The sequence below is a fragment of the Ornithorhynchus anatinus genome, chromosome 18 (assembly GCF_004115215.2).
Source record: "Ornithorhynchus anatinus isolate Pmale09 chromosome 18, mOrnAna1.pri.v4, whole genome shotgun sequence".
Lineage (NCBI taxonomy): Eukaryota > Metazoa > Chordata > Mammalia > Monotremata > Ornithorhynchidae > Ornithorhynchus > Ornithorhynchus anatinus.
The window spans coordinates 1782534-1805278 of NC_041745.1; the positions used below are offsets into that span (position 1 = coordinate 1782534).

General features: G+C 59.9%; 3 protein-coding genes across 3 annotated transcripts; 1 reads left to right on the plus strand and 2 right to left on the minus strand.

Moving 5' to 3' along the window:
- Positions 1-369: 369 nt before the first annotated feature.
- Positions 370-6734, minus strand: ATPAF1 (ATP synthase mitochondrial F1 complex assembly factor 1). Its single transcript, XM_029083471.2, has 9 exons — positions 6570-6734; positions 5425-5533; positions 4422-4472; positions 3906-3968; positions 3768-3818; positions 3528-3575; positions 2983-3078; positions 1951-2058; positions 370-1462 (listed from the first exon to the last, which is right to left on the minus strand). Exons 1-9 carry the CDS (start codon positions 6725-6727, stop codon positions 1262-1264), a joined length of 885 nt encoding a protein of 294 aa, XP_028939304.1. The 5' UTR covers positions 6728-6734; the 3' UTR covers positions 370-1261.
- A 2145-nt stretch (positions 6735-8879) lies between these two features.
- TEX38 (testis expressed 38) lies at positions 8880-10315 on the plus strand. Its single transcript, XM_029083472.1, has 2 exons — positions 8880-8998; positions 9718-10315. The coding sequence occupies exons 1-2, from the start codon at positions 8983-8985 to the stop codon at positions 10230-10232; spliced, it is 531 nt and encodes a 176-aa protein (XP_028939305.1). The 5' UTR covers positions 8880-8982; the 3' UTR covers positions 10233-10315.
- A 1148-nt stretch (positions 10316-11463) lies between these two features.
- On the minus strand, positions 11464-22745 carry EFCAB14 (EF-hand calcium binding domain 14). Its single transcript, XM_029046469.1, has 11 exons — positions 22493-22745; positions 19736-19884; positions 18448-18593; positions 16982-17080; positions 16192-16302; positions 15462-15563; positions 15176-15367; positions 14957-15043; positions 14674-14785; positions 13929-14060; positions 11464-13613 (listed from the first exon to the last, which is right to left on the minus strand). Exons 1-11 carry the CDS (start codon positions 22678-22680, stop codon positions 13438-13440), a joined length of 1494 nt encoding a protein of 497 aa, XP_028902302.1. The 5' UTR covers positions 22681-22745; the 3' UTR covers positions 11464-13437.

The window sequence follows — 22745 nt, forward strand, 5'->3', positions numbered from 1 at the left end:
CCTCTCCCGGTGCTGAAGACGCCACGGGAAAGTGGGCCGCGGGTTGGGTCCCGCGAGGGGCCGGGCAGACCGAAGGGGGTGTGGGGATGATGTCCCCGGGGGCAAGCTCACTCCCTGGGGGGTGGTGCACGCCAGGGTGGCACTTTCCTGGTCAAGTCAGGAAATTTTCCTGATCCAGGGAGTGGAGGTACAGGAAAGGCAAACCGGAGACCCTGCTCAGGGAGGGAACTGTTCTCCCGTAGACCACCCAACCCACCCTTTGTAGCCGCCCCCTCGGGTCAGGCTGCGAAAACTCCGGTGCTCCGGCTCCAAAGCAAATATGTCAGAGACAGGTGGCAGGCGGGCAAGAAATAGAAGGGAAAGGCCGGCTGAGGGACAATTCCAATAATAGCCAAAGTATTTATTCCGTGCCGAGCGTGTGCCCAGCACTGCACTGAACACTGGGGTGGCTTCCGGGTGAATAGGCTCGGACAGGATCTCTGCCCCAGTGGGGCTCAGAGCCTAAGGGGAGGGAGAACTGGGATCTTCATCCCATTTGACAGGGGAGAGCACCGAGGCCCAGGGAGGTTCGGTGAATTGTCCCAAGTCACCCAGCAGGCCTGTGGCAGAGCGGGGACGAGGGCCCTGACCTCCTGACTCCCAGCCGGCAGCTGCTTCCCCTGGGCCACTCTGCCCCGAGGCCCTAAGAGTCCACCTGTGCTGACGGACACCTCCTCTGGACTTGAACGTGCCCCTGCCTCGGTTTGGCCGGCCCCGGCGGGTTCCGAAGCTGGGAAGACTGAGGAGTGCTCCCCGCCGGGACCACCCCCACATCCTGGGTGTCACCCCCCAGGGCCCGGCAGACCGATTCTCCGGCAACCCGGGCCCGGACGGTGCCCAGATCGCTTTCCTTACCCCTCCTGAGAGATCTGGCGGAAGCGGCCCGAGCTCCATCATCGGGGACGGGAAGGTTCCCGGCTGGAGAGCCGAGTGTTCCGTCCACCCACCCACCCACCCAACCCTCCGGGGTGGTCCTTGGTGAGGGCTCGCGGGTTCGCCTGCCGATGCCGGGCACGGCCTGCAGGACCGCGGGCCTAGGGCGGGCGGTGGGGGTGAGGCCCGGAGAGCCCCCCGAGGCCTGCCTCCCTCAGCTGCTTAACAGATGGGAAGAAAGCCTCATCCTTGGGGTGGCGGGCTGGGGGGCGGAGGCCACGCAGGGCTGGAGCCAGGGGGCCCAAGGAACTGTCCCTCTCCAGGGCTGGGCTCCCGCCGCCCCGTGGTCTCAGTTGGAGGGCCGGTCCGGACCCGGCGGGAGCTTCAGGTCGGCCCCGAGGCCGCTCTGCTGGAGCGCGGTGATGACCGCCATGTGTTTGAACTCGCCGGGCCGGTGGTTGAAGGTTTCCACCAGCGCGAAGGTCTGCTGGCAGTCCGTGGCGTAGAAGAGTTGCACCTGGCTGGCTAGGCACTGGGCTTCTGGGACCGTCTGAGAGGGAGAAAGTGGCCAGCCGTCACCCCCGACCCCACTCTTGGCTCGCGTCCTCCCCCTGCGAGGCGTCCCGAGAAGCCGCCTCCTCCGGAGGACCTTCCCTGCTTGACCCCAGTCTTCCCAGTCCAGCCCATCCCCCGTCAGCAGTCGCCACTCGCCTAAATGTTACTATTATTTAACGGCATTTAAGCGCTTACTATGTGCCAGGCACTGAACTAAGCCCCGGGTAGATACGAGAGTATCAAGTTGGACACTGTCCACGTCCCATGTGAGGCTCAGTCTTAATCCCCATTTTTCAGATGAGGGGATTGAGGTCCAGAGAAGTAAAGTGTCCTGCCCGAGGTCACGCACAGAAGACGGGTGGCAGACCCGGAATTAGAACCCAGGTCCTCCTGACCCCCGGGCCTATGCTCTAACGGCCAGGCCACGCTGGCCACGGGGTGACCGGCGGCCACGGCCCCCTCGTCCCTCGCCCGGGTCCTCACCAGAAAAGTGGGCTCCAGCTCCGCCGTGACCAGGACGATGCCCTTCTCCGCCTTGAGCTCCGGGAAATGGTAGAGCACCAGCTGGCTGGCCGCCGCATCGCCTCGGGTCTGTGGGACGGGATGCCCAGGTCGCTCACCGGGGGAAAACCCAGGGCTGCCCCCTCCCGCCACCCCACCCCTCCCGGATCTGACCGCCCTGACCTCCCCCGACCCACCGCCCCCGACCTGCCCCCGGGGCCGCACACTTCGCCCCTCTGTTCTTCAGACGGGCTCTCATCCCCGTCGCAGACCCGATTTGACGCCTCCTCGGTCAGGGGGGGGAGAGACGCCGGCCGGCCCTCCCCCTTAGGTGTGTCCGCGTCTGGCCGCCCGGCCTTCTGTCTCCACCTCGGCGCTCAGCGCAGCGCCCGGCACCGGCCGCGACGGTCCAACGGCGTGACGTGGAGTTAAACGGTCAGCTGGTGAATTTGGGCTACTTCTCTCCAGCCGCCAACAAGCCGTTGGGGTTTTTTCCGTTGATTATCAGAAATAGGAGGGGTGTTCTGTGGCTGCGTCATGGATTTCACCCTCACAGTGGAAAACCGAAACCTCAAGATGCAAAGGGCCCCCCTGGACCGTCGGCTCGGTATGGGCAGGGAACGTTACCGCTAATTCTGTTGTATCGTACTCTCCCGAGCGCTTCATAGAGTGCACTCCCCATAGTACGCGCTCAATACATACCATCGATTGACTGGGAGTTTTTAGCTCCCTAAGGACACACTGATCCACCGCCAAACACCCTTCACTTTTCTAACAATCAACAGAAATTGATCGCCCGTCGCCGCTTAACTCCATCTTCCTTCGTTTGATCACCGCGGTACGTGCCGAGCCCCGTGCCGAGCGCTGGGGTGGAGACAGCCAGGCAGGCGGTCAGACCCAGTGGCCGCCCCGCCCGGGGCTCGCCATCTAAGGGGGAGGACCGGCTGACGCTTTTGACCCCTCTGACGGAGGAGACCGAGTCCGGAGGGGTTCAGGGACCTGCCGGGCGCCTACCTGGATGTTGATGAGGGCGGTGAAGTGCAGCTCGGTGCCCGACCACTGGCCCACGAAGAACTCGTATCCTTCCCTCCTGGGCAGGGCGCACAGAAACTGCAGAACGCGGAGGCGGCACCCGCGGGCTGGTCAACACCCCGGCGGCCACGGGGCAACCGGTCCGGCTTCTCCTGCCCACACCGACCCCCCGCCCTCCCCCCGGGAAGGGTGGAACGGCCCCGGGAGGCGGGAACCGGCCCACCTCATTCATTCGTTCATCTGTATTTGCTGAGCGCTTCCTGTGTGCGCAGCACTGTACTAAGCGCCTGGGAGAGGACGATATAACAATAGACAGATACGTTCCCTGCCCACAATGAGCTTCCGGTTTGGAAGCCGGGGGTTCGATGAGGAGGGGAAGGGGAGCTTTCCCCTTCGGGTCTTGGCACCCACAGACGGGGCTGTTTGTGGTTACGGTCTGCTGGAGGGGAGGAGGAAGAAAGGGAGGAAGAAGGGAGGGAGGGGAGAGGTGGAGGGGCAGAGGGGAGGTGGGGAATGCAGGTGCTCACCGACGGACACGCCTGGGCCCGGGTCCAGATCAGGTCAAACGTCTTGGCCTGCAAACGGGGGGAGGGGGGGACACGAACGCACGGGCCGTCACCCTGAGCCTCAGCCGCCCACCTCCCCCAGCCCGCAGCCGCCCCGGGCACGGCCACGAGCGGGGCCGAGCGCGTGCCAGCCCCGGGCCCTCCGGCGGGCACGCCTTCCCCGCGGCACCGCCACCCACCCCCGGCGGGGGGAAGACGTACGGGAATGACGGCAAACACCGTGTCCTTCGCGGAAAAATACCGCTGCCAGATCTGGGAGGATTAAAGCGGAGGGAGGCGAATGAGGTCTGGAGGCCCGACCCCCGGCTCCCTCTCCCCGCCCGGGGCCCCCCCCGGCACCTGTCCGATCTCCTCGGCCGTCTTGTCTTTCACCAGGTCGAGGTTGAGGATCGAGTCGAGGGTCTGGAATAGAGAAGTCGAGACTCTCAGCAGCTGCCCAACATGGGGAGCGGGGGGGGGGGGGGGGGTCGGGCCAGTGGCCGGGGGGACGAGGTCACGGAGCGGGGAGACCCTCACGACCCCCCTCCTCATTTTGACAATGACCTCCCGGCCCGGCCGGTCCCATCCCCACGCTTAGCCCCCTCGTGAAGTCATATTTATTGAGCTGTGTGCAAAGCACTGCCCTAAGCACTCGTAGAATGGCCCAGGAGGCGGAGAGCGGACTATCTGCAGGAGGTCGAACGACGAGGGGACAACCCTCTTCGGTCCTACCCATCTTATTCCCTTCTCTCGTCTCTCCTGGTGACACCGTGGGCAGCCCCCTCCCCTTACTAGCTAGAAGGGCTGATTCTCAACTTCTAAGTCTCGCCCAGTGCTTGCGATTAACGAGATTTTTCAGGTCTCTTTGAACTCTACCTTGTTTCTGGTGAAACCTTTGCTCAGTGGTTGCCTGTCCACAGCTCCTGCCTGCAATAAACAATAAAAATGGATTTATCCCTGACGGAAAGGGCTACTCGTCCACGTGGGCGGCCAGGAAAATCTGAGAGACAACCTCGTGCACGCAGAATGTTGGTGGCCCAGCCGTCAGAGTGGACACTTCTTGGAGGCAGGTAAATGGATCTCTTGCACTGGCCCATGCGCTCAGCACAGTGTCTCGCACCCGGGGGACAGTCAGTACACCCAGGTAGAAATACTAGCACTTCCCCAAGCCCCTGGGACGGTGCATTACACCAGGGAGAGCTCGGTATTTCCTGTCCCTACCCCTACAAGAGAAGCGGCAGGGCGTAGCGGATAGAGCACAGGCCTGGGACTCAGAAGGACCTGGGTTCTAATCCCGGCTCCGCCACTCGTCTGCCGTGTGACCTGGGGCAAGTCACTTCACTCCTCTGGGTCTCAAGAAGCAGCGTGGCTCCGTGGAAACAGCCCGGGCTTGGGAGTCAGAGGTCGGGGGTTCTAATCCCGGCTCCGCCGCTTGCCAGCTGTGTGACTTTGGGCCAGTCACTTCACTTCTCTGTGCCTCAGTTCCCTCCTCTGGAAAATGGGGATGAAGACTGTGAGCCCCACGGGGGACAACCTGATCACCTTGTAACCCCCAGCGCTTAGAACAGTGCTTTGCACATAGTAAGCGCTTAACAAATACCACCATTTATTTTTATTTTTTATTTCAAGTTACCTCATCTGTAAAACGGGGATTGGGGCCGCAAGCCCCACAGGGGACAGGGACTGTGTCCAACCCGATTTGCTTGTAACCATCCCGGTGCTTTTTTCGGTGCCTGGCACCCGGTAAGCACCTAGATACGACGATAATTATTATCCCCGAGCGCTTAGTACGGAGTCTCGCAACCCTCAACAGTTAGGGGCGGCACTTTTGGGGGCTTCGGGGAGGCTGAGAGATCAGAACTGCATAAGCGGGCCTTGCCTTTTCCTCCACGTACTGGACGAACTCCGCTTGCTTCGACTGACCCAGGGGCTGCTTCCGGAGTGCGCCCCGCTCCTCCAATCGCGACTCGAAGGCCGCCGGGTCGGACCTGGATGCGAGACGACATTATCGGGTGGAGGCCACTCGTGTTCTCCCACCCCGCCCTCGACGTCCTCTCCCCATCTCGCCCCAGACACCCCGAGCTACCGCTGCCGGAAACAATCAGTCGTATTTAGGGGAAGCTGCGTGGCTCAGTGGAAAGAGCGCGGGCTTGGGAGTCTGAGGGCACGGGTTCGAATCCCGGCTCTGCCACTTGGCAGCTGGGTGACCATGGGCAAGTCACTTTACTGGGCCTCAGTGACACCTCATCTGGAAAAGGGGGATGAAGACTGTGAGCCTCATGTGGGACAACCTGATGACCCTGTATCTCCCCCAGGGCTTAGAACAGTGCTCTGCACATAGTAAGCGCTTAACAAATCCCAACATTATTATTTGCATCCCCTTGATTCTATTTATTGCTATTAAGTTGTCTTGTTTTTGTCCGTCTCCCCCGATTAGACTGTAAGCCCGTCATTGGGCAGGGATGGTCTCTATCTGTTGCCGAACTGTCCATTCCAAGCGCTTAGTACGGTGTTCTGCAGAGTAAGCGCTCAATAAATACTGATGAATATTATTATTTCAATAAATACTATTGAAATACTACTATTGTGGGAAGCAGCGTGGCTCAGTGGAAAGAGCCTGGGCTTCGGAGTCAGAGGTCATGAGTTTGACTCCCGGCTCCGCCACTCGTCAGCTGGGTGACTGTGGGCAAGTCACTTCACTTCTCTGTGCCTCAGTGACCTCATCTGTAAAATGGGGGTTAACTGTGAGCCTCCCGTGGAACAACCTGATGACCCTGGATCTCCCCCAGCGCTTAGAACAGTGCTCTGCACCTAGTAAGCGCTTAACAAATACCAACATTATTATTATGATTGAATATTCTTATTGTTCCGTGGGAAAGGGGTTGTCCCACGCGGCCATGGGGATGAGGTCACTGAGGCCTAGGGAAGGGACCTGCTCGAGGTCAGGCAGCAGACGGGGGGGCGGGATTAGAACCCAGGTCCTCCGGCTCCCGGGTTTCTCCCCGCCGTGGCCCAGCCCGCCACCTGCGCAGCTGCTGGATCTTCTGTCGGTATCGGGCGTAGAAGGGGTTGTCCTCCAGCGCGGAGCCGGGGGGCCGCATGGAGAAAAAGCGCGGAAGGACCGGCAGGGCCCAGCGGGCCCGGGACAGGCCTGCCGGCTGCACGGCCGTCCGCCACGCCATGGCCGCCCTGCCGTACACCAATATGGCCGCCCCCTATGGTGGCCGCCATCGCCGCCAACATGGCCGCCGCCCCGTCATGGCCGCCGCCAACGCCAACATGGCCGCCCCCAATGGCGGCCGCCATGAACGCCCCTCTTTTCCCCCCCCCCCGGCCTCCATCCGGTCCGCCGCGCCCCCTCCCCGGACTCCCGCCCCCGCGTCCAACGTTCCGGGAAACAACGTTCCGGGGCCCGCGACGGACAAGGGCCGCCGTCTCTTCTCCTGTCAGAGTCGTGATCAGTGTTCATTATAGTAATTAGTATTGTAATTATAGTAATATTACATTATATATTATATCCTGTTATTGTATTATATATTATCATATATTGTACACTAATGTATTGTATGTTACTTTACACATAACACAGTATATTAAGTTCTATTATCATATATAATTATATAATATACAATTACAACACAATATAATTGTTTTGCGATTAACTATGATGATGATGATGATTACAGCTAATAATAGTGGTCATTATTATTATTATTATTGTTATTATCACCCCCAACTCACCCTGGCTTGGGCCTTTCCCCTGAAGCCCAGCCTCTGTTTAATGTTGGTATTTGTTAAGCGCTGACTATGTGCCGAGCACTGTTCTAAGCGCTGGGGTAGACACAAGGGAATCCTCTGTTTCTCTGTTCTACCCCAGCCTACAGTCCTACTCACACCCCTGGATGCCACCTCTCAGCTGTGTGACTTTGGGCAAGTCACTTAACTTCTCTGTGCCTGTCACCTCATCTGTAAAATGAGGGTGAAAACTGCGAGCCCTACGTGGGACAACCTGATGACCTTGTATTTACCCCAGCGCTTAGAACAGTGCTTGGCACAAAGTAAGCCCTTAACAAACACCAACATTATCATTATTATTATTAATGGACGTGGGTTCTAAGCCACTTGTCTGCTGTGTGACCTTGGGCAAGCCCCTTAACTTCTCTGGGCCTCCGTTACCTCATCTGTAAAATGAGGATTAAGATTATGAGCCCCACATGGGACAACCTGATTACATTGCATCTCCCCCAGCGCTTAGAACAGTGCCTCAACAAATACAATTACTAATAATTATAATTATTATGGTACTTATTAAGCGCTTACTATGTGCCAAGCACTGTTCTAAGTGCTGGGGTACATGCAAGTTAGTCAGGTCGGACCCAGTCCCTGTCCCACCTACTTGTATTGAAGTCTGTCTTCCCAACTCTGGACTATGAGCAGGGAACGTCACCGTTTATTATTGTATTGTCCTCCCCCAAATCGTTCGTTCGTTCATATTTGAGTGCTTACTGTATGCAGAGCACTGTACTAAGCGCTTGGGAGAGTACGAAATAACAGACACAACGAGCTAACATTCTAGAGGGGGAGACGGACATTAATATTTTTATTAAGGGCCGTCGAGTCGTTTCCGATTCATAGCGACTCCGTGGATGTACTTTCTCCAGAACGTCCCGTCTTCTGCCGTAAACCACAACCTAACGGTTCTTCCGTTACCGTTGTTTTGGTCTCTAGCCATGTAGCTGCCGGTCTGCCTCTTCCCCCTTTTTTCCTGGACTTTCCCATTAGTGCCTCATAACTGTGGTATTTGTTAAGCACTTACTATGTGCCAGGCACTGTCCTGAGGACCAAGGTGGATACAAGCAAATCAGATGAGACCCAATCCCTGTCCCATGTGGGCCTCACAGTCTCAATCTCCATTTTCCAGATGAGGAAACTGAGGCCTGGAAAAGCGACTTGCCCTAGATCACACAGCAGACGAGCGGCAAAGCCGGGATAAGGGCTTAGTACAGTGCTCTGCACGTGGTCAGCGCTCAATAAATACGATTGAATGAATGAATAAGGTCCCAGGTCCATGCTCTATTACGCCATGGTTTTGTAGATATCCTTGGTTTATTTCAACGTCTATCTCGGTCTCCCCCTCTAGACTGTACCCTCCTTTTGGGGACACAGTGTGCCCGTGAACGTTGGGACATGCAGTTCTCTGCCCCGGGGGTCACTGTCTCCCTAGAGAATTTATCCGTAAAGACGCAGGCGGTTTCGACCACCAGTTTTTCCCAGATTTTTGCCTCTCTGCTCTTCCTCCAACCCGGTGACATCACAATCCTCAGCCCTGACTGAGATTCCGACACCCCTTCTTTCCCCCGACACAAAACGCCTCCATCCCCAGGTGGGTCCACGACCCCCCGACACTCCGTCCTGCTCAGACCCTCCCTGGGGAGAAATGAATATACCTGGAAGTAAGTACCCTCCCCCATCCCTGAGGTTGGCGAGGGTGGGGCAGATCCAGCCATCATTTTGGGGGGGGCGGTCTGGTCTCTGGGGGCTAAAATAATAATAATAATGATGGTATTTGTTAAGCGCTTACTCTGTGCCAAGCACTGTTTTAAGCTATGTGACTGTGGGCAAGTCACTTCACTTCTCGGTGCCTCAGTTATCTCATCTGTAAAATGGGGATTAACTGTGAGCCTCTCGTGGGACAACCTGATGACCCTGGATCTACCCCAGCGCTTAGAACAGTGCTCTGCACATAGTAAGCCCTTAACAAATACCAACAGCATCATTATTATTAATAAGCACTGATCGTTGTTATGGTATTTGTTATGCACTTACTATGTGCCAGGCACTGTTCTAAGCGCTGGGGTAGATAACAAGGGTGGGTTCTAATCCTGGCTCCGCCAGTGGTCTGCTCTGTGACCTTGGACAAGTCACTTCACTTCTCTGTGCCTCAGTTACTTTGTCTGTAAAAAGGGGATCGAGACTGTGACGCCCACATGGGACAGGGACTGTGGCCGGATCAAGCGCTCAGTACAGTGCTCTGCACATAGTAAGCGCTCAATAAATACTATTGAATGAATCTGTATGTATCCACCCCAGCGCTGAGGATAGTGCCTGGCACCAGCAACTACCATTATGATTATTATTAATAAATACGTTCGATCGGTTGCTGATTACTCAGGTGCCGCCCGTCAGCACTCGGCCCACGCGGCCTCGGCCGTGCCAGCCTGGTCGTCCCTGTGCTTCTCGCTCCTGGGCCTGCTGACCTTGGCGACGGGCGGCTGCGTCTTCTTCCTCCACTGGAGGAAGAAAGTGCGGCGGGAGGCGAGGGCCCGGGCCTGGGCGGCGACCATGCGGGTGGCCACCCTCTCCTACAGCCCGCTCGTGTACTGGATCAACAAGAGGCAGCGCTACGGGCTGGACGCCAGGCTCGGCGCCCAGCGGCACGGCGGGGGCGGCCGGGCCCGGGGCCCTCGGGAGGGGAGGAGCCCGGCCCCCCGGCCCAGCGCCCCCCACGTGGCACCCCCGTTCACGCCCATCTTCGAGGAGATCCCGTCTGCCCCGTCGCTCTGCACCCTCCCTTCCGTGGTGGACCACTCCGTGTCCTTCCCCATGGACGCCGTCGGCCCCGACAAGGACCCCTGCTTCCATTCGCTCCCCAACCTGGCTCGGGGGGACTGGCATCCGCCCCCGTGAAGCCCCTCCGGGAGGGGATGGGGGCAGGGGCGTGGACTTTGGAGGCAGGTGCTGGGCTGAAAAATAAAGCCTCCATCTCCGGCCTCTGCTCTCCGTCTCTGGCTGCGGGGCAGGGGGCTAAAAAAAATAAATGATGGTATTCGTTAAGCGCTTACTATGTGCAAAGCACCGTTCTAAGCGCTGGGGGATACAAGGTGATCGCGTTGTCCCACGTTGGGCTCACAGTTTTAATCCCCATTTTACGGATGAGGGAACTGAGGCCCAGGGAATAATAATAATAATGTTGGCATTTAAGCGCTTACTATGTGCAGAGCACTGTTCTAAGCGCTGGGGTAGATACAGGGTAATCAGGTTGTCCCACGCGAGGCTCACAGTCTTAATCCCCTCTTTACGGACGAGGTCACTGAGGCCCAGTGAAGTGACTTGCCCAAAGTCACCCAGCTGGCAAGCGGCAGAGCCGGGATTAGAACCCACGACCTCAGACTCCCAAGCCCGGGCTCTTTCCACAGAGCCACGCTGCTTCGGGGGATGTCAGTCAATCAGTGCTATTTTATTATTAATAATAATAACGGTACTCGCTAAGCACTTCATGTGTGCCAAGCATTGCTCTAAGCTGATTGAGCCCAGCTCTGGGAGCCACGAAGTCTGGGTTCGAGTTCTAGTACCCACCTGTGGGAAAAAACCACCCACAGGCCCGGCAACCGGCCACCTCCAGCCCTCTTAGCTGTTGCACTCTGCGCCTCAACTAGTATACTGTACTTTTTACGGAGGTGCTCGGCACAGCGCTCTGCACAGGAGTCAACTGACAGCGGGGAGATCTCTCCCCTCTCCGCTCCCCGATTATGGGAGCCACCCTCCTCTCAGGCATCCCTCTCCTGCCCAAACCAATCCTCCCTCATAAGCCCGTTGGGAGAAACACCATCGTCAAATGCTCCGTATCTCATTCTTCCAGATTGGAAGCTCTCTGCGGGCAGGGAACGTCTCTACCAACTCCTGTGGTAGTGTATCCTCCCCAAGCGTTCAGTACAGTGCCCCGCACACAGTCAGCACTCAAATCCCACCGCCGATGATGATCCTTGGATCGAATTGTACCTCTAGAGGTAGAAGAAGGAAAAGGGAAACTTTGGTCTCGGTGGAAATTTAGCAAATCAGGACCTAAAAATGCTCCCTCTCCGCTCGGCGCACACACACTTTGCCTCCCCGTGGTCCCTTGCAAGGAGAGGCGCAGAGGTAAAAGGCCCAGGCGGCTTTATTTCGCTCAATTCAAACTCTGTTACATGATATGAAACGTGCGGGATTCATCTCCACCCCCGGAACCACACGGGATTCATCTCACAGAGCCGAGGCCGGATCCTTACCAAAATAGTTCTTTCTAGACAAAGCACATTTACATTTCTCCGTACGAAAAGAAATCCAACACAAAACGGACAGGCGGGCCCCCGCCGGGGGGGGGGGACGGGGGACCGCGGCTGTGGCCCGGGGCTGACGGGGAGGGGAGGCACATCTTTCCATCCCTCTGGTTTCCGGCACGCGCGGTGCCCGTCTGAACCCAGTGGGGAATTCCGGGATCAGACCGCGCGACCACGTGAGGAAGCGGGGCTTGGTCGGGGTAGAGCCGGACAATGAGGGGCCTCCGTTCCACCAGAAAAGTTTTGACTCCCTGGTGGGCGGGGACTTCCGATCCGCGAGGGCCGCGTCTCCTCCCCCTTTGGCCCCGTGGTCCCCAAACTCTGGCCCTTCTGCCCCAGAGTCCGGGGGTGGGGACAGAGGGACCTCTGAACCACTTTCCCCTGGGTTCACCGGGCATCCTGACCAGATTCCCCTCCACGTCCCCGTGGGCCCCGGCTGACCCCGACCCCCGCCAAGCCCTAGCTGGAGGAGGCGGAGGGGGAAGGGGAGAAGGCACCGGCCCTTGAGGAGACAGACCGGCACCGACCTAAACCACCCGCCCTCCTATTTCCAAGAGGCCGGAAGGTGCCCAGCCAGGGGGGTTCGGGACCGAGCAGACGACTGTCGGGCAGCCCTCCCTGGCAGGCCCAGCGTGCTCCCGCCCGGCCCTCACGCGGACTTCAGACTTTACGGCCCAAAGCGCGCCGTGACGCGACAGCTGCACCGTGAAACGCCTCAGGCACTGGAGTGGCCCAAGCCGGGGCTCCTCCACACCCCGTGGGTCCGGGCACGGACCTGGCTGGGACTGGCTGACGGGCTCCACGTGCACAAGCGGATGGGCGTGGGGGACCGGGGGGGGGGGGGGCGCTTATTGCTAGAGCTGCATTTGATCGTTGCAGGATCTGGACGCAGGCAGCTATGGCAGCAGGGGGGCAGAGAGCTGAGGGGGGCACTGCGGCTTGCACTTATAACTGAATGGCGACCAGGCCCCGTACTGAACGTGGACCGAGCCCAGACCCCACCCCCCAATCCACCCAGGATATGGAGATGCCCGGCCCCCGACGGCTTCGCCCCGGACCCGATCTCTTCCGGGCCAGAGGGGCTAAGAGGCCGAGCCCCAGGGACCACCTCTCGTGGGATCTAGGGCCGCTTTTCTGGGGCTCCATAGCCCCTCTCCTCCCTGGCCCAGAGGGCCGGCCTCCCTCAACAGATAATCGCGACCTCTGGGCGGGAGGCCCCCTCCCGACACCTGCACGGCCCCCCGACTCTGCGGTCAAAGGACGACAGTCAAGCCGGTTTCTTAGCAGTCGGTGCGGCGGGGATTTAATTAAGGGGAAAAAAAGCGCCTTTTTTCTTCACTTTCCCATAAAATATGCATAATTTCCTCTGTCCTCTCCACTATGTACAAAACAGAAAAGGTCTATCTTGGAAAGAAAAGACATTTTCTGGGTCTCCATAAAGTGCAGGTAATTTAAGGCAAGTTTATGTGAGATAGAAAATGCGGGTGACTCTAATGCACACACGCTTCCAGTTCAAAGACAAAGCCTCCCCTTGCATCCACGCAGGGAGAGGGGGAGGGAGAAGAAAAAGAGAAAAAGAAAGAAATGAGGAACTCTTCCTTCCGTGGCTCTAAAACGGGAGCTCCCAGTGGGTCCCCGAAGACGCGGCGACATTTCTGGAGCTGTTCCCCCAAGTGTTTGTCTTTTAAAAACCAGAAGCCTCAGGGGCGTGCCCAACGTCCCCCTGAAAGACGGCACGGGAACCTTCGGGTGGGTGAGCGGCCCGGGAGGGGGAGGGAGTAAGCACGGCCACGGTGTTACAAACCCGTGGCGAGCCGCAGTTCGGCCAAGGTGTATTCGCCGTCCCCGTCCGCGTCGAACGGCGCCAGGCCGGCGGCCTCGGGAGCGGTGGGGCCCAGCGCTGCCCGGATGTCCCGGGGGCTCAGCTTTCCATCGGCCCCGGGTCCCGCCTGCCCGAACAGGGCCAGGAGATCTGGGGAAGGTCGGGGGCGGCTTCAGACGCCGGGCGGGCAGCGGGCGCCGCCTCCCTCGGCCCCCCGGTGCCTGACTGGCCCGGCCGACAAGGCCGAGAGACGTGGACCGGCGAGCGGCCATCCGCCTGCCGGGTCAATCCCGCAGCGAGAGGGGGAGGTGGGCCCCTCTCCCGCCTGCTGACCCGGACCATTTTCCTCGGGGGACGCGGGCGCCGGGGGGAACGAGGCCATCGCTGGCTCCCTCCCTCCCTCGAGCCTGGCTCCCGGCCCCCGCCCACCGAGTCACGTCAGGACGCCCCTCGCCCCCGGCTTACCTTCTGTGCTGGAGACCCCGGGCAGGGACAGTTGGGGCCGGGAAGCCCCTGCTTCCCCAGGGCCCCCGGGCGAGCGGGGCGACAGCTGAGGAGGTGCAGATGACCTGGCCGGGGCGCCGGACCCGTCCCCCCCTGCAACACACCCACCGGTGGGGGTGAGCATCACTCAGGGTTGGGGGGCCCCACGCAAGTCTCCAGAAGCGGGGAATCCCCCATTTCGGGGGCGGTTTGGGCCGGCCCCGCCCAGACCAGCGGGCCCCGGGCTTTCCAAACCAAGAACCCCACCGGTCCAGTTCCACCTTCTCTAAACGGGACCGACCCTGAGAGGGTTCGCGAGCCCCGCGGGGAAGGAGACCGACCGACCCGGAGGACGTTGCCAACGGTGCAGATCGTAGAGGGTCTCCCGCTCCCTTCGGCCTCGCCCTGACTCGCTCCCTTCATTCATCCCCCGCTCCCGGCACCACGGCGCTGACCTCCGCGTCTGTCCCGTATCGATTCTTTAACGTCTTTCTCCCCCTCGAGCCGTCAGCTCGTTGTGGGTAAGGAATGCGTCCATTATATCGTCACATTATACTCTCCCAAGCGCTTAGTACGGTGCTCCGCACGCAGTAAACGCTCGATAAATACGAACGACTGGCTGAATGAGCCCTGGGGTTCCGGTGGGCCCCTCTACCCAGGTACCGTCAACCTCGCCCGCCCTCGTCCTTCCACGCCGGTCGGCAGGGCCCCCTCCCGCCCTCCTCACCGGGCCTGGCGGGGTCGGGGGTCTTGCTGCTCTCGGGCTGTCCAGTGAGAGCGGTCATCAGCTGCAGCGTCTCCCGTAGCTTGGACACCTGAGCGCCCGCTCTGTCTGCTCTCTGCCCGGGGCGAGAATGAGGTGGGAGAGACACGGTCAACCCAAGGGCGGGGGGCACCTGCTCTGCCCACCCGTGACGAAGGCCCGGGGCGAGCCAGCCTCATCCCGAGGGCAGAGACGCCGACCCGTCCGCTCCTCTTCCCGAAGGACCCGGTTCCCCTCCGTCCCTCACCTCCTCGCCCCGGCCTGCCGCCGCGGCGCTCTCGTTGCCCGCCGGGCCCTGGATCTCGCCGGCCGCAAGGGTGGCTGGGTCTCCCACCTTGAACGGCAGCGGCGGGGGGGAAGACGGGAAAGAACGCCGTGAGCGGCAGAGGGGACGGCGCCGGCCGCCGCCCTCCCGCCGGGCTCGCCTCCACCCCGTTCCCGCGGCCCGGTCGCCGGAGCCCCTCACCCCGCCGGCGGACCGGTCGGCGGTCCCGCCCGGCTTGCTCAGGGCCGCCACGCCGCCCTCCAGGAGGTCGACCCTCCGGCTGAGGTTCCCGACGGCCCCGTCCAGGCCCAGCAGGTGGAGGCTGTTCTGCCTCTGGAGCCCCGTCAGGGTGGAGTTCACCTCCTCCAGGGAGCTGTGGAGCTGCCGGAGGTCCTGGATGCGGGCGGGGGAGAGAGGAAGGTGGAGCCAACGGAGTCGGGGGGGAGGGAGAGGGGCGGACGTGAAGGGCGGAGCCCCACCCCCGTACCTGTCTGAGGGAGTCGCTCCGGTTCTCCGGGCCTCGAGCCGGCTCGCCAGAGGGGGCCGAGTCCGGCCCGCTCCCGTTGGCTTCCCTGGTGAGGAGCGGATTCTGCCGAGGGACCAACGGGACAGGGATGAGGGTGGGATCCCGGCACGGCCCTCTGGCTCCCCGGGGGTGGGGGTGGGAGAACGCGTCGACCCCTGGCAGACATCGAGGGACCGGGCCCGCCAGCCGGGGGACACCCCCACAATCCGGGGTAGTGCCGGGTGCCCGGCCGGGGTTCGGGCTCTCCCGGGAGTCCCCCGACTCCGAGCTCTCCTCGACTGGCACCGGACGAGGAAGGGGAGAGGGGGGGCCTGAGGGCTCCGGTGTGCTCCCCCAGGCGGGAATAGCAGTCCAGTCCCTGCTGCCTAGCTGGGCACCCCGAGACTCCCCTCGCCCCGAGGACAGATCCCGTTGCCAACATCTGCCCGGGCCGGCAGACTCCTTCATTCTTTCAATCATATTTTTTGAGCGCTTACTGCATGTGGGGCACTGTACTAAGCGCTTGGAAAGTACAATTCATCAGGCCAGCCGGTCAATCCTCCGCAGAGGTAAAGGACCAGATGTCCCAGGAGTCGGAGGAGTGGGCCAATGCAGGAATTTATGCCACCGAGAGCAGAAAAGGAAGTCCCGGGTTGCAGCGGGTCGGAGACGAGGGGCAGAGCGTGGGCAGGGGTAGGGCGGGCTCGCTCACCACCCGGTCCTGCAGTGCTTCCACCGCTCGCGTGTGAGCGTCGAGGGTCTCCTGCATGGCCTCCGCCGCGAGGTGGACGCTGTCGAGGGTGCTGCCGATGGACGCCACGCTCTGAAACCACGAGCCGGTCAATCGTATTTACTGAGCGCCTACCACGTGCAGAGCACTGTACTGAGCACTTGGGGCCAACAGAACAATATAAGAGAGACATTCCCTGTCCACAACGAGCTCGGGAGGCTGCCTAGGATGGACCCCTCTGCTTGGACCGGTGGGCCGGGCGCTCCCCGGCCGGCTGCCCCGCTCCTCCCAGTGCCCTTCCCTGCTCCCTGGGCACCGCACCGGAGGTCCGCGGCCCGAGCTGGCAGAGGGCAGAGGCCACGAGCACAGTGAAGCTGCTCCTGCGGCGGGTGGACGGCGCACCTGCCCGGTTCGCGCCTCAGGCCGAGGACGTCTTCCCTCCTTACAGCTGACCGTGGCTCTCCCCGCCTTCAAAGCCTTACTGAAGGCACACCTCCTCCAAGAGGCCTTCCCTAAGCCCTCCTTTCCTCTTCTCCCACTCCCTTCTGCATCACCCTGACTCTCTCCCTTTATTCACCCTCCTTCCCAGCCCACAGCACTTATGTCCACAGCTGTCATTTATTTCTCTCAACGTCTGTCTCCCCCTCTAGACTGTAAGCTTGTTATGGACGGGGAATGTTACGTTGTCCTCTCCCGAGCGCTTAGTGCGGTGCAGTAAACGTTCAATATGACTGACAGACTGAGCCGCGGGGGCTCTGTTTCCGCGACTCACCTTCTGGAGCCCCTCCACGGTGGCGGGCAGGCCGATGAGGTCCGACGCCGACTTGATGTTGGCCTTGAGGTGGTTCACGGCCGAAGTCAGCAGGGCGATCTAAAACGGCCACGGGTGGGACGGTGGCTTCCGATGGCCCCGGGGGCTCGCCCTCCCCGGCCCCCGGCACTTATGTCCACAGCTCTAATTCTCTTTATCTATACTGTGGGAGCGCGGCGGTCAAGGTCCCGCGTCTGTCCACCTTTCTCTCAGCCTCGGCCCGCTTGACCACTTTGGGTGTGCCCGACGGGTCGACTGGTTCAGAACCGAGCTCCATCTCAGTCAAGCACATTACAACACGGGGAAACCGAGCCTTTGAACCCATCGAGCCCCTGGCCCTACTTATCAAAGGAGGTCCGGGACTAAAGAGAAAACGCCCCAGGGACTCACTGCTTTCTATCCTAAAGTCTGTCTCCTATTATATCGTTCCGATCATTACGAAAGCTGTACGGATGGCACATGAAGCAGCTCTGTACTGCCTGAAGTTGAGCTGGCCTTGATTAGCGGGGGAATCTCTGCCGCTCAACGCCTCTCCCTTCTAGTGCCGGATGAAACGCCAGCGGTAATAAAACTCGTCTCTGAACACAACAGGGTCTGTAAAGTTTGTCTTCCACAATATTAACGTCTGTTCCCCCCGCCTGGACAGTAAAGTCACTGTGGGCAGGTAGTGTGACTGTTATATTGTACCCTCCCGAGCCATCGGTCCAGTGCTCTGCCCACGGTGAGCGCTCGGTAAATACGACTGACAGCAATTTCCCCTATATTAACAGTGGTATTTGTTGAGCGCTTACTAGGTGCCAAGCACAGTTCTAAGGAGTAGGGTAGATCGAAGATCACGTTGGGTTCGGTCACGGTTCCCAGAGGGCTCGTGGTATGAGCAGAGCCCCCGTCCCAGGTGCCCACGAGAGAGACGGGGGAGCAGACCCCGATGGAGAGAGGAGACCCAAGTTCTGGTACCGCCCCCGGCCCGCCGGGCGACTCGGGCCAGTCGCTTAACCTTTCTGGGCCTCCATCTCCTCATCCGTGAAACAGAGCAGTGATCCCTGCCCTCCTCCTTGCCTCTTAGAGCGCCTTGGAAGTCCGCCTCCCCAGGCGGACCGTAAGCTCCCTGGGGGCGGGGATCCTGCCTTCCGACTCCATTGGAGAGCACTCTCCCAAGCCCTTAGTACGGTGCTCGGCCCCCGGTCAGCGTTCAGTAAATAGCACCGATCCGTTGACTGACAGGTGGGTCAGGGCTCGAGAGCTTATCCTCCCCACCCCGACCCCCAACCCTGCACCCTCGATCTGGGGAGGACAGAGCGCGGGGAGGGTCCACGGGGAAATTCCTAGAACCTTTTGGGAATTCAGAGGGGCCACCCTGCCCCCCCCCGCCCAACGTCCACCCCGCCGCCCCGGCTGCACCTCCGGGGCCCGACCCGGGGACCTACCTGCTTGTTCACGGCGGTGAGGTTCCCCCAGACCCGGCTCAGCCCCAGCTCCCCGGACTCCAGCCTCTCTAGCTGCTTCTGCTTGCTGAGCAGGTCTTCGCTGAGTTTGGGGATCTCCTGGAAAGAGCTCTTCTGGCTGGATTCCACTGAGGCCGGAAACGCGACCGTGAGATTCGAACGCGGCTTCCGGGCGATGCTGACCGAGGGGGTTGGGAATGTGGACGCGCACACGGGCACCCTTTGGACTGTAAGCTCGCTGTGGGCAGGGAATCTGTCTACGGTTCTACCGAACTCTCCCAAGCGCTTCGTACGGAGCTTTGCGCACAGTGAGCGCTCAATAAATCCGACTGACTGCCCGACACACACTGGCACAGCCTCACCCCAGGCGCTGTCCTAAGCGCTGGGGTGGATACGAGGTCATCGGTTCGGACACGGTCCCTGTTCCACCGTCTTAATCCCCATCGAGGCTCGGAGAAGTGAAGTGACTTGCCCAAGGTCACAGGGCAGACAAGTGGCGGAGTCCGGATTAATAATAATGTTGGTATTTGTTAAGCGCTTACTACGTCCCAAACACTGTTCTAAGCGCTGGGGTAGATACGAGGTAATCAGGTTGTCCCACGTAATAATAATAATGTTGGTATTTGTTAAGCGCTTACTATGTGCAGAGCACTGTTCTAAGCGCTGGGGGAGATACAGGGTCATCAAGTTGCCTCACATGAGGCTCACTGTCTTAATCCCCATTTTACAGATGAGGGAACTGAGGCCCAGAGACGTGAAGTGACTTGCCCACGGTCACACAGCTGACAAGCGGCGGAGCCGGGATTCGGACCCACGATCTCTGACTCCCCAGCCCGGGATTAGAACCCGGGTCCTTCTGACTCGACCTAGGCCACGCTGTTCTCTGGAAGGCTTCGGGAAACAACCAGACCCAGGCCTGACGGCCAGGCCGCCCGGACAGCTAGAATAATAATAATAATGATGACGATGATGGCATTTGTTAAGCGCCTACTGCGCGCCAAGCACTGTTCTAAGCGCTGGGGGGGATACAAGGTGATCAGCTTGTCCCACGTGGGGCTCCCCGTCTTCATCCCCATTTTACAGATGGGGTAACTGAGGCACAGAGAAGTGACCTGCCCAGAGTCACACGGCTGACAGGTGGCGGAGAAGGGATCAGAACCTCGCCGGCTTCTCGGCGGGCAGCCAGGGAGGAACCCCCCCGGGACCCCACGCCCCCGGGCCCAGCCGAGAGGTGGGCACCGCCCCCGACCCCCCTCGAGGCCGTACTTACTGGCGTGGAACTTCTCCTTGAGGGCGTCCAGGTCGTCCTTCAGGGCCACCTGCATCCACACCAGGCCGACGCAGGCCACCACGCAAGCGGCCAGGATGACGAAGGCGCAGAGCGGGTAGCAGACCTTACAGCAGCGGGCGTAGTCCCCCCTGGGTGACACACCGCACCTGAATCTCCTTGTCTGGGGACCCAGGCCCCTCCGGCCACCTCCCCCCGGCAGCCCTCGGGCCGGCGGGGACGCCCCGCGGCCCCGTGTGACGGGGGGGCCCCTCGCCCGCCCCCCACAACCGCCCCCGGGCACCCCAGGAACGGAGGGAGGTCCCCGGGACAGGCAACGATCATCGGTGACCTCATCTGTAAAACAGGGATAATAATAACAACGTTGATATTTGCTAAGCGCCTACTGTGTGCAGCGCTAGGGTAGACGGAGGGTCATCAGGCTGTCCCACGTGAGGCTCATCCCCATTTTCCAGATGAGGGAACTGAGGCGGAGGAAATGAAGCGACTTGCCTAAGGTGACCCAGCGAACGGTGTGACCCCCAGCACTTAGTACGGTGCTTGGCACATCGTGAGCGCTTAACAAATACCATTTTAAAAAAACCCTTATTCGTTCATTCAATAGTATTTATTGAGCGCTTACTATGTGCAGAGCACTGTACTAAGCGCTTGGAATGGACAAATCGGTAACAGAGGCAGTCCACGAGAAGCGGCGTGGCTCAGTGGAAAGAGGCCAGGCTTGGGAGTCAGAGGTCGTGGGTTCTAATCCCGGCTCGGCCACTTATCGGCTGTGCGACTTGGGGCAAGTCACTTCACTTCTCCGCGCCTCGGTTCCCTCATCTGTAAAATGGGGAATCAAGACTGTCGGCCCCACGTGGGACAACCTGATGACCTTGTATCTACCCCAGCGCTTAGAACGGTGCTTGGCACATAGTAAGCGCTTAACAAATATTATCATTATCTGCTTCACTGGGCACTTAGATCAAACACATGGGGGAAGAAGATAAAGAAATCAATCCATCTATCGCTCTACCTCCCCTCGGCGGAGCCAGATCTTACAACGGACAGCCGACCTCTTGCCGCGCCGAGTCGGTTCCTCTCTGCCAAAAGGCACTCACATTTCTTGAGCGCTCACTGTGTGCAGAGCACTGTACTAAGCGCTGGGGAAAGCACGATACAACAAAAAACGGACCCATCCCCTGCCCGCACCGAGCCGACAGTTATCACCAGTGTGGCTCGGTGGGATTTAAGCCGGTGATCACAACCGCCCAGAGGTCCTGGGGAATGTTGTAAACCGCGGGGCCCCCGTTACCGCAACCCTTTATTAAAGGCTTAGGTCTCAGGAAGTCCGGGGTGACAAATTAGGGAAGGAGGGCAGCCCTGGGCTCCCAAGGGTCCCGGAGTTTTAGGGGAAGTTGATCACAACCACCCACACGAGAGTCGATTCTTAAAATTCAGCCGCCGGGAACTTTCCAAGCGCCAGACTGCTCGGGCTGAAATTCACTCCCTCTCTCCGGCATTCCTGGTCTTCCCAATTCCCAGGGCTTCTTCCTTCTGTTCCTAAAGCTGAGCCCCTCCTAACTTTTCCATGACCCACCCCCCCCCCCCCGCAATTTCTCCTTGGCTCCTGCCGCTCCCATGATTTGCTTTTTTATGATATTTGTGATAATACGCGCCAGGTTCCGTTCTAAGCACTGAGGTAGATGGAGGCTAATTAGGTCGGACACAGCCCGGTTTCCCGCACGGGGCTCAATCCCCGTTTTACAGATGAGGGAACTGAGGCCCAGGGAAGCGAAGCGACTTGCCCGAGGTCACCCGGCGGACAGGTGGCGGGGTCGGAATTAGAACCCAGGTCCCTCTGACTCCCAGCTTTTTCCATCAGGCCACGCTGTTTCTCTAACACCCCTCAAACGGCGGAGTCCCCCCACCCCAAATCATGTCCTACATCAGCCCCCTGTAAGCTTGCGATGGGGAGGGAGCGCGTCTGCTCGTTCTGCTCTATTGGACCGTTGCAACTGCACAATAATAATAATAATAACAATAATAATAATGATAATATTACCTAAGCGCTTACTTGCTATGGGTAAGGAGCGCATCTGCTCATCCTGCTCTATTGGACCATCGCAAGTGCTTGTTAAGATGCTCTGCACACAGTAATTATGATAATATTACTTGTTAAGCGCTTACTACGTGCCAAGCACTAGTGATCAGGTTGTCCCACATACGGCTCCCAGTCTTCACCCCCATTTTCCAGATGAGGTCACAGAGGCCCAGAAGAGTGAAGTGACTTGCCCCAAAGCCCTCGTTGATGAGTGGAGGAGTCGGAATTAGAACCCGCGACCTCTGACTCCCAAGCCTGGACTCTTTCCGCTACGGGCTCAATAGATAATAATAGTAGTTCTGGCATTTGTTAAGCGCTTTGTGCCAAGCACTGTTCTAAGCGCTGGGGGTAGATACAAGGTGATCAGGTGGTCCCACTTGGGGCTCACAGTCTTGATCCAGATGAGGATAATCATGATGGCGTTTGTTAAGCGCTCACTATGTGCAAAGCACTGTTCTAAGCGCTGGGGGGGATACAGGGTGATCAGGCTGTCCCACACGGGGCTTGCCAGCCTTCATCCCCATTTTGCAGATGAGGTCACCGAGGCCCAGAGAAGCTAAGCCGCGATCGACGGGCCGATCGATCGATCGACGGGCGCGCCGGGGGTCCCGTCCCCCCCCCCCGTCCCGCCCTGGGGGGGGGGGGGGTCGGGCACTGACTTGGGGAAGCGGGGGCGGGTCTCCCCGGGTCCGAACTCTTCGTCGTCGTCGTCCTGGGAGGTGGACTGGGAGTCGGAGGCGGGCGGCTCGGTTCGCAGCAGCCGGTGGCCGGAGCCCTTGTTGGCCTTCTTCCTGCGCCCGTCCCCGGCCAGCCCGATCAGCGCGTTCAGCTCCTTGCGCTTCTTCATCTTCTTCTGCGGGGGGACGGGGGTCCCCGGGATCCCCGGGGTCCCCGCCTCCAAGCCCGCCCCCA